This window comes from Dermacentor variabilis, chromosome 10 (genome assembly GCF_050947875.1).
Source record: "Dermacentor variabilis isolate Ectoservices chromosome 10, ASM5094787v1, whole genome shotgun sequence".
Taxonomy (NCBI): domain Eukaryota; kingdom Metazoa; phylum Arthropoda; class Arachnida; order Ixodida; family Ixodidae; genus Dermacentor; species Dermacentor variabilis.
The window spans coordinates 16,375,697-16,387,084 of NC_134577.1; the positions used below are offsets into that span (position 1 = coordinate 16,375,697).

The window sequence follows — 11,388 nt, forward strand, 5'->3', positions numbered from 1 at the left end:
CGTTGCATCTCGGCGGCTCTCTCACCCAGTCGGCTAGACCAAACCAATCTTGCTCGAGGTGGTCAAGCTTAGCAGCACGCCTGCCCATTTACCTTGGTCTTTTATTTGGTGGCCCTTGGAGGGTTCTGCCTGAGGACATGCCCACAAGATTTGTGGCACATCCGCTCTAGTGTTAAATATTTTACAAAATTCTGTATAAGTTCCAGGATAAAAGCGGCTGCAGGACACTGGGCTCAGATACATGTTGGTCTGGAGGAGTCTCCACGCCACTACCTGTCTTAGCTAATTCAGTGTGAGCCGGGGGATACCGGGCCCGTCCCAGCCGATAGTGATAAAAAATTTCAGTACATGTGACAATGCGATCTCTTCTGGAGCCTGGCTTGGCTGGCTCATTTGCTCGGCGAGTAAGTCCTCGAGCTACGGTGTGAGCCGCCTTGTTACCGGGAAGCGAGGAGTGCGCAGGTGCCCAGATGACATGGATTATACTGCGCCGTCGCTGGTCACTATATGATTTAAAAATTTTGAGCACCTCCGTGGAAATTCGACCCCTGACGAAGTTGAAGACAGCGATCTTTGAGTCACTGATAACGAATTTGATTTTACCGATGCGGTTGCCAAGGCAATCGCTGCTTCCTCTGCTGTTTCGGAGTTGTCTGTGGTGACGGTCCCGTTGACGAGCTGGTCCCCTTGCGCGTCTACCACCGCCACTGACATACCGACCTGATTCGTATTGTGCAAGTAACCGTACATCCTACTTCGTCCCACTCCCACTTATGAAGCATTCCAATGGCCGCTTTCAAGCGCTCCAGAGAGCCCTTGCGGAGCGGTTTACATTCGGCCGCTCGAATAGCCGTCTGGTCGCTGGTTTTTACAGAACTTTCGATCAAGCTCGACTCAACAACCTCCTATAGTTCCCATTTAAGGCATGTCTTAAAATGATTCCCCGACAGATGATGGACTGAGCTTCCTCACTGAGGCGTTCCACTCGTGTCAGCGCTTGACCACGGACAGCATTCCGACCTTGTACCAGTGGCTGAAGGAGGCCTACCAGACCATGGCCATGCTCGATTACCCCTACGACACAGAGCTGTTTGGAAAGCTGCCGGCGCACCCGGTCAAGGCAAGGAACTCGTCATATAGCGCATCGGCAGCGCGCAATGTATAAACGGTATGCACAAAACCTTTACGGTGTGGTGGTAATCTTGCGTAGAAGAAATGCATTTCGACGGCATAAAACTAGAAGCCTGCTTATTTCACGTTAATTTCGATATTCTAAGTTAATTCATCATTAAATACGCCCAGAGTACATCTAAAGTATAAGTCGTGGATTCTCCCCATTTGAATCGCTGACGTGCCTTGCAGGAAGCCTGCCGATTTCTGTGGAACCCATTGCAAACGGGTGAAGACCTCGTACGAAGCCTGCACAAGGCGGCCTCCATACTGTACAACAGCTCGGGAAATGCTGCATGCTACAGCATCGACGGCAACATCGGAGTTCACGCGGGCTGGATGTTCCAGGTATTTTACAAGTCTGCCTAGACATGCTATGCAAAAGTAATGGGTTGGAAGGAAGAGTGCCTAAGTAGAGAGAGTGTGTCATAGAGATGCGATAAGAGATTGCGGTTCACATAAAGTGACTGGAGCTTGGGCTTCCACAGCACGTGGCCCCAGCTCTCGGACCTTAATATCACGTACAACAAGGAAATGAACAGCAAAAAGACGAGATCTGAAGAAATGTCCTCGAGTCCTTCTGTTTTCTCTCTCCGCCTTTGTGCTGCTCTTCCTAAACATGTTAAGGAATGAAACAGCCTGACTGTAAGCAACGCTCCAGCTAAGGATGTCGTGTGGGATGCGACATATGTCACCACAGCGATAGCGAGCATGTGCCGTCTTACAAGAGGAGGGCAGGTAGGGCACTCGTGCTGCGGTATTTGGCCATTGCGATTAAGATTATTGCAAACTATCAGCGCTATTTTTATGCTAGTTCCAAAAGTACACACATTATCAGATCATTCTGAAGTAGCCACTGTTCTATACAGTTGTATTCCACATGGCTAACAATGTGTAATTGCATAAAACGGTCCCTGTACTGCGCCTTTTGCTGCAATAATTGCGCAGTCACGCTAACGTTTATCACTGCATGGCAGGTCTCGAATTTGTGCCGCGGTTGGCATCACAACATTCACTTAACTGCAACGACTGCCTCTGTTTATACAAGAAAGTTGTTCTATAACTGCTTGGTGTTCGCGTAAGTGGCACCCCAACCAAATCTGCTCCGTTTCCAGACCTGCACGGAACTGGTGATGCCCGAGTGCACCAACGGTGTAGAAGACATGTTCAAACCGAAGAAGTGGGACGTCCGGAAGCACGCCAAGAAATGTCAGCAGCGCTTCGGAGTGACGCCAGATCCTGGACGGCTGAAGGTGCTTTACGGTGGCACTGACTTACAGGGCATCTCCAACGTAATATTCACGTAAGTTTTGTGTACACTTTCGACATAAGTCCTTTATGCGCTTTCTTTTTTTAGTGTTGTGACGCCCAGGTGACGGGTCACTAAAGCTGACGCCAAGTCATCATGAGAGTTTCCTGCTGTATCTGCAGCACCCTTTTTTTTTTATTGATATGATATAAGGAGATGTTGGCGCACAATTTAAGGCGCCGGCTACTCCTCATCTCTTGAGTGGTTCCGTCATACATCGTACAGGGTTCAAGGTTACATATCAAACAGTCTTTTCACACAAGCACCAGGACTTATCACGCAACGTTTCCACAGGAAGACTATGACATAAGGAACACATGGTACATACAATATATAATGTAAATGTCTCCACACTTAGAATCTTCAAGCCAAAGGACAACCCTCGTGCCCTGTTACAACATAAGTGTGTGTACTCAATTTTGGACAGGAGCAAGGGCAGCTTGACGATATACACAGAGAAATAAGCACAATAGAAAGAACCCAGACGCTCACATAATGTTTTAGCTACATCAAAATAACAACTACGAAATGTCAAGTTGTCTTGAGATAAAACAGGAATTCTATAGAAGCTCATGATGACTTGATCAAACAGATTCCCTAAATTTTCGCATGTTAAATACAAATCCGAAAATAATACGCTGTATATATTTGGAGCAGAGATATCACGAAAGAACAAGGAAGATCCAGGCTTTGGATTACTAAAGGACTTATTGAAAAGTACTATATATATATAATATGTATAATATGCACCCCACCTTTTGTACCCCATACGAAAGGGAAGCTAACAACGTCAAAAAAATAAAAATTTCGGCTTTGGGTCACATAGCGCCAAAAATCGCATAAAGACCTAAATAGTTAGGCACCTCAATACGAGACTGCAAGGAAGTTTGCCGTGCTTAATCCAGAACAGACCACCGTGTGATACGTTGGTTACAGTTTTTACTAGATGAGGCATCCCGAAAACCAAGTTTTAGCCCTCCACGCGCTCAATTACCAGTATTTTTTTCGAAACGCGCAGAAACAACCTGCGGGACCCGTGGTACTACGGCGGCGTCCTGTCCGGCAACGAGGCCACGACCTCGATCGTAGTGCGGAACGCCGCCCACCTGCTGGACCTGCGGAAGCCGAACGACCTGGACCCCGTGTCGGTCGCCTGGGCTAGGACTCGAGCCAAAGGAACGCTGTGGCGCTGGCTCACACCGAAGCTGAACTTTTTCGGATAGACTCAATGCCTCGAGCGCGCCGTTCACGTGCATCTCTCTAGCGACCTCGCAGATATCTGGAATGAGCGCCTCGATGCCCGACAGTGGACGAGGAGACACCTGCGTGAATCAGACCATCACGAAGGAAATACGCGCACTGACCGGACTACTAGCTCCTTGCGCGAACCGGACAAACTTTTGTTGTAGCCTGATTTGCGCGTCTTCTCACCTACTGTCATGCACGAACAAGCCCAACAAGTTTTCAGTTCACGGTGCTCAACATAGGTGTGAGGATGTTCTCCAAGTAGGAGAAGCCAGGAAGTTCCGCCGTTCTCATTGTAATAAACAAACATCATGAAATCAGACCACGGTCCTGTTTTTCCGTCTCCATGGAATAATAGTGTGGGAGACGTAGAAGATTGCTTCGGAGTGGGTATATGCCAGTAACCTTTAGGGGCTCTGCATCTGGCAAAAAGAAGGCAGACTGCACGGTCCGCTATACATTATTGAGGTAACATTATCGTTAGCACCATCATCACTCACTATAATGGGTTCCTAGTTCAAAATGTAATAAAGTAAACAAATACAGGAAGGAAGCAGTTTGCTACCCTGAGCGAAGATCAATGATTATATATATATATATATATATATATATATATATATATATATATATATATATATATATATAGAGAGAGAGAGAGAGAGAGAGAATAAAAGATGATGGAATTAATTGTGACGCACAAGACGGTCACAGGACCGCTGTATGTATGACTTCAGTATACTTTAATCTTGGCACCGTTGGAAACGGCATTAGTATAGAACAGTAGACTACTAAATATTCTTGGCTGTAACGGTGTAACGGTGAACCAGTGAACACTCGCTTGGGTGAGAGCCGAGATGGTCAATCAATAGTTATTTTATCGTATTTATCTTTCATTTTCTATTTTAACTTCACGTCTTATTTAATTTCTGGTACAAAGGCATTCGCACTTTGTTTATCGCTTTCGGTGCTACGTAATTCGTTTACGTGAGGCGCGTTCGTAGTTTGCCGCGCGAAAAAAGCGCGATTTCTATTGCGTGCGATCTTCGATAGATGGCGAGACAATTCTAAGCGCGACTCGGTCCCCATCTGTGCAACACTCGTCGCCTTCCGCTGGCCGCTGAATTAAACGCGTTCTTGAACTGTCTTTCCAATTTTTTACGTGAAGAGAAATAAACATGCAAGCTGCGACATCAAAAAGGAATGCGCAACTTCATCATCCATGTACAATACAGAGAAATTGAATGAACGGTGCTGAAACGCCCGGTAATGAATTGTTTCATGCCACCATCACCCTGCGAATGAAACCACGAAAAAAAAAAAGAAATAACAGCAGGCTCCTGCAATTCCTCCGCCACCGAGCTCGCTTACAGCGACATAATTAGGCTCTCACAGCAACCATCGCATTTTTTTCAATAACCTATTTACCACGCTCACAACGTACTGCTCGTACGCCTCCTTACGTGGCCTCCGAAATACGTACACAGACGCCACCGCTCTTAGAGTCTCAGTGGAGCACAAAAGTTAGGTTGTGGAGCAGAACAGTAACAAATTTCCAAGCGCTAATGCTGCGAGACAGCTTAGATATTAGTTGGTCAGGTTCCATACTGCACCTTACAGCAGGGCGTAAGTTCGAAATGCAGTGCGAGTGGTTCGCGAAGCTTTGTTTGCACCTTTATTTCTACTACTTTACATAAAGGTGACAAAAATGTGTACGCAAGTGCCATTTCACTACCAAAAGGCGTCGCTTTGCGGTCCAGCCGTTCCTGTTTTCACAACAGCTATAAGATTTGAGACGCGTGCAGTTATGAAGGGATTATCCGACCCAGTACGCACTGCTTGTCTTGATTATAATCGCCCGTTAACTCCCTGGAGTGGCGAATTGTTTGACGATACTTTAAACTTGAATTTTCCCTCACGAAAGTATACGTTGCTGTATTTCAGCATTGCCATTTGTTGGGCGTGTTGGTAAACTGACTTGGAAAGCACATTTCGCGCTAGCAAATAAGGACAGAAGGGAGACGACACCAAGATACGATACGTGTGTGTTAGTGCCCCTTCGTTCGACTTGTTAGATAAGGAGACGGCTTTTTTTGGATGGCTAAGATTTGGATGAAATGGCTCCACTATGCATGGGTTAAATAGGTGGTGTGTTTCCTGAAAATAAAGTTGTTGAATTAAGTGCATTCTGGTGTCGTCTCTTTTCTGTCCTTGACTGCTGGCGCTAAATATGCTTTTCAAGTTGCTGTATACCCTCGCTGAAGATTTATTTACACAGGTCAGTTTGGTGCCCTCTCATCTGTGCATTCTTTCTTTTAAATTATGGGGTTTTACGTGCCAAAACCACTTTCTGATTATGAGGCACGTCGTAGTGGGGGACTCCGGGAATTTGGACCACCTGGGGTTCGTTAACGTGCACTTAAATCTAAGTACACGGGCGTTTTCGCATTTCGCCCCCATCGAAATGCGGCCGCCGTGGCCGGGATTCTATTCCACGACGTCGTGCTCAGCAGCCCAGCACCATAGCCACTGAGCAACCACGGCGGGTACATTCTTTTTTGCAATGTACAATAAACAATTAAGCACTTCCTTTTATCTTGACGCCGCTTTGCTGTGTCGAGAAAACAAATCTAGAAACATCCCCTTCGAAAACTTGCCTTGCTATTCTTTCGTTCGGAGCCACAGCCATAGCCCATTGGCTTAGGCGTCGCGCTGCTGAGCTCGAGGACGCGGGTTCGATTCCGGCCAAAACGGCCACATTTCTGTGGAAGCGGAATGCAAAAACGCTCGTATGCTTAGGTTTAAGTGCACGTTAAATAAATTAAAGTGCACGCGATCAAAACTAATCAGGAGTCCACCACAAGGGAGTCTCTCATAATCATACCGTGGTTTTTGCACGTAAAACTACAAAATTTCGTTTGGGCCCTCGATTCTGGGACTCAGCCGCAATGATGTTCGCTCCAGCATCCAGCAATTTCTTACTGATTTCGATCAATCCGCTTGTTAAGTTTGTATCTCTTTTCGCTAAATATGTGCTTTCAATCAATGATGATTGATTATTAGCGTTTTCCTTCCCCTCGTTTTAACACAGACATTTCGTGTTTCATATTACGGTTCTTATTCCTCTCGTTCTAACGCAGATTTCGCCTTTCAACAGCACTTATTTTGCTTCGGATTGTAGTTTGGGGTAATCCAGCCATTTCTTAGCCAATCTCCATAGTGAGTATGAGGCATATTTTTTCTTAAACACGATGACAATGAGAATAACGCAATCCACGACGACGACGGAACAGACGCTCAGAGTAAACGCAGTTAAAGAAAAACGAAAAAAGAACGAAAAAAGAAACGTACGTTCCTAGCGCGTTGGGGCCTAAATGCTACGCTGAAGTGAGATTCACAGAGTGTACAATATGCTGCAATGTCGCTCCCGTTTCACATTTCCAACTTTATTTACGGGCAAGCATTCTCAGCGCACGACATGATCAAGCGCGCCAAGTTTCCCATCCGAACACATCCCAGTGTCGCTGCGATCTGGGTTCGTGTGCCATTTATTGATTCAGAGATTCCTTCGATTCGAAATTTCCAGCGTTGATGGAAACCCCGTGCGCCCTAGTGTGAGGCAGTACATTTCTGGCAAGGTATGCGAAACGCTGCTCGCTCCTGCAAATCCCTACCCAGCTTACACTGTCAAAACATATTTCCCTCTTTGTAACGCAAAACTGCTCTCGAGGGAAACATACAGGAATGAGTTCCGTTCGGCAGGCATCGATTTTGCATACTGCTCCAACTTCTACGGATACATTGGAATTTTAGCGATTTGGCATGTTTTGAGTTTCTTTCATTGAACATTGCGAGGAATCAATGCCACAGGAACAGGGCAACCGTGAACAAAGGACGTAGTTCCACAAGCGTCACGACGCAAATTTCTGCGCTGAAGCTGACAACAGAGCAACAATTTTTACATGACGTTCCCCTTTGCGATTCAAGATTCGCAGCGCTTTATTCAAGGATGACCTTTCGCACTGAAAAATTTAGCTCACAGAAAGTTCTGGCCTAGCACCGGCTGCATCTCTATTAGCCACGTTACGAGTGCGCTGAGAAATTGAGTAAGCCTGGAGACCTATGGTGAGATGAAAATTCCGCATGTGAATGCGCATTTAAACTTCAATTCACTAAATACTTCATATTTTTGAACAACGAGAATTTGACCGGAATGCGATTGTCATTAGACTCAGTAATCTGAAACCCCGTACACACACCCCTCGAAAAAGAGATGCTGTTAAGATTATGTGGTGATAAATTTTTTCAAAGAAGATCGCCGTGACAAGATATAGGGAGGAGGGGCAGGAGCGCCTGATAGGTGCTGTAAAAAAATAAGACATATTACTAAAAAAAATAATGAAGGCGTGAGTCCATCGAAAAGCCCCTCGTTCTTCACTGGTTGTTTGATTCCAGGAAGTCACCATAGTTGACAACAAGGAGCATTCGTGTGACCTCACGCAAAGAACATTTTTTTTCGTTCGAAAAGCTCTGGAAGCGCTGCCGGAAATGAGCGGACCGAGATAACGGGTAGTATCGAGTGCTCTCCACGGGAAAATATGATGGCTGCAACAGCGTCAGTGCACACCCCTTCGCTATATATACGGTAAATGAGTTACAGCCAGTAAAGCTGGATGTCTCAGATGACGAAAGCTTGAAGCACTGAGGATACATTATGTATTAAGAAAATATACACATTCACGCAATAAGAGAATGCGCATCAGGAAGAGATACACATTTGACTGTTTTAGTTCTTCTGTTGATTTGTGAGGCCAAATTTACCAAGATGAAACAATGCATGCGTCTCTAGGTCCTTGATTTCATCTGCTAAACCTCGTATTCCGTTTGCTCGGCGCGCGGCGGCGCGGTCGCACGAACCCCTTTTTTATACCCCCCCCCCCCCCCCCCCCCACACACACACAAAAGAAACGGGTCGAAGTGGCTATTGATGCTCTCTGTATCGACCACTTTCATAAAAGAGCATGCAGCAGGTTGGAACACAATGTCAGAGGGAAATCACAGCAGCGCCGGTGATCAAAGAACAATGAGGCGCGTGGATATGCCTCTTGATTTTCAGGCCTGTGCGTGGGACTGGAGATAACGCTTTATCTAGAAAACTCTGTGGGGCTGTCTGCCCTGAAGTGAATAGCGTTGACGGGAAATCCTGTACGCTCGCTTACCCAAAGGAGTTATCTCCGCGTCCGGAATCACACAGCAATTGCACGCTTGTGAAAAGCATATGTTAGCCACCTCAGCCCCCTGCGCACATAATCCCCCAACCCCTCCCTACTTTTTTACCTGCGTTAAACACACACACACACACACACACACACACACACACACACACACACACACACACACACACACACACACACACACACACACACACACACACACACACACACACACACACACACACACACACACACACACACACACGCACACACACACACACACACACACGTGCATAAGAGTTGAGGAGTGCGTAAGGGATAGAGGGACAGTCTCCGACCCGCTGATTAGCAGGCGAACTGCTAATCTGTTCGAGCGGGTTTTGTCCTATAGGTGAAATGCAGTCGGAGTGGCCTAATCTCGTAAGTTTTATTCACTTGACATTTATCTAACTACAAATGCGGTGAGGTGTGGCTATGTGTCTCCATTCCGTTTTGGAAAAAGAGGCAGTGCGCGGAAAAAACCGACAAAGGAGTGAACCCAGCAAACTCTGCACTCAGAACTTCGTGTTTTTCTTTCCTCGAATATTATTTTTCGAATAAAACGAAGCGCTGATCGCAGTGTCCGTTGCATCCATTCCGCCCTCTGCGTTTTGTTTTGTGTCTGCACCTCCCCACCCACAGCCTCGTACTCCCTTTTGCTTCCCCTGACCGGTTGATTGGTCCCCAACTAACCTTTATATATAGACAATTTAACGAAATTCGTGTCTAAAGATCATGAAGCCGGCATGACTTATTCAGATGCGGGTCACTCGCATTGTGTGAAAATGATATTTTGTCGAAAAAGGACGTATAGTACGCGAATACTTAGGACAGCGTCAAAGGAAAACTGACTAATCTCCGTCAGCGTTAAATTGAGATTCCACTGCAGTGTGCAATTAAGACGGCCGTGCAGAATATTTCTTCGACGTACTACACTTTAGCATACTACAGTATAGTTTCAGAAGCGCCGTTAATTACTGAGCAATCTTCGATGACATTTTAACAAGCACATGCACCTACCGCCTTGTGAACAAGTCTTGCGCAAGAAGCGTTGGCGTGTCAGCCTGTGGCGCTGCAGAATACGATTTAATTTCGCCTCTAGCTGAGCCAATTTATGAGAAATAAAATACTTCGTCTATAATTCGTGGCCTACGGGATATCTGAAGATGGAATTATAATATAGTCGTGCCTATAGCGCTATCACGCGAAACCCGAGACGGCGATGCAACACGGTTATGGCGCTGCTGGCACGCATACAGGAGGTTTCGGCGAACACTTTCAAAATCTTTTAAAGGCTGCCCGTGGCAGACAAATCAATTCTAGTTCATGAGGTGGTCTACTCGAAGTGGCGGACACTACTTGCACAAGAAACTGAAATGCAAAATCGACTAATTACCAGAACGTCGATAATTAACTTTTTAGTTAATTACATTACGACCCGTATTGCAATTTAAAAATTCTAGCCGTGGAGTTCGCAAGGTGGATTCACTTGGAATGAATTCTCAGAATTACACCAGTTTCGAGATATGAATTCCTGAACTTTGCGGAGAACTGCATTGGTGTTTCAGTTAAGTTGTTAACAGAACGTCGTTTTATGCATTGAAGCCCGCAGCGCTAGAGACTAGCTAACTAGTGAATTTTTTTTAATTAGTCGATAATGCATTTCATTTCTTTCGAGTACTGTCCGCCGCTTCGAGTAGACCAGCTCACGGACTAGAATTGTGCTATCTGCCACAATCAAACTTTGATGATTTTTGAAAGTGTTCGAAAACAGTTAATCGCGATGAATGCTCGCTCAAAGATTTGTGGCATGCCACATGCGACTTTTAAAAATTCCGGGAAATTTAACAATGATCCCCCCGCATGATCGCCGTTTTACTCGTGGCTGCACAATTGATGCACACAGCGAATATGGTGCCGTGAACATCACTGACTGATCCCACACTTTTTCGGGCTCATTCTTTTCTTAAGTTTGATGATAGGCCAGGGCATCGGGGAGGCCCCGGATTACAATGTGAATGCGGCGAACTTCTTGATAGCTTTTCCAAGAGATAAGGCTTCTATCTCTCTTCGAAAAGGAAACTCCAAGCGCCTCTATTGGAATGTGAAGGTCAGGAATGCAAGTGGAAGGCTTCGAAGCTGAAACTTGGGAAATAGTCGCCCCGAAGTGCTCCCCTCTGTTTCGTCTACGGCACGAATATCGCAACCCTTCATCTCCGAAAGCTGCAACACCACCTGGCCGACGAGAAACGTACTGCTTGATTGCTCACGTGGGCTGCCGGGTGCAAGGGACGAAACTAATTACGAAACGTCGCCGAACGCTCCGGGCTGTATCTCCGGCCAAGCAACCTGGTTATCGCGGACGCAACTCTGCCAGCGCTTGGGGCCGATAACTAAGAGGGCTGCCTCCTCCAA

At 46.2% G+C, this 11,388-nt stretch overlaps 1 protein-coding gene across 1 annotated transcript in view; it reads left to right on the plus strand.

The window, feature by feature from the left end:
• LOC142559912 (lysosomal Pro-X carboxypeptidase-like) overlaps positions 1-4,184 on the plus strand; it is a 10,403-nt gene extending 6,219 nt beyond the window's left edge. The window contains exons 7-10 of the mRNA XM_075671601.1: positions 951-1,120; positions 1,363-1,518; positions 2,286-2,473; positions 3,498-4,184. Of these exons, the coding sequence (XP_075527716.1) occupies positions 951-1,120; positions 1,363-1,518; positions 2,286-2,473; positions 3,498-3,702 (719 nt within the window). The 3' untranslated portion in view covers positions 3,703-4,184. The remainder of the gene's footprint in view (positions 1-950; positions 1,121-1,362; positions 1,519-2,285; positions 2,474-3,497) is intronic.
• The last annotated feature ends 7,204 nt before the right edge of the window (positions 4,185-11,388 follow it).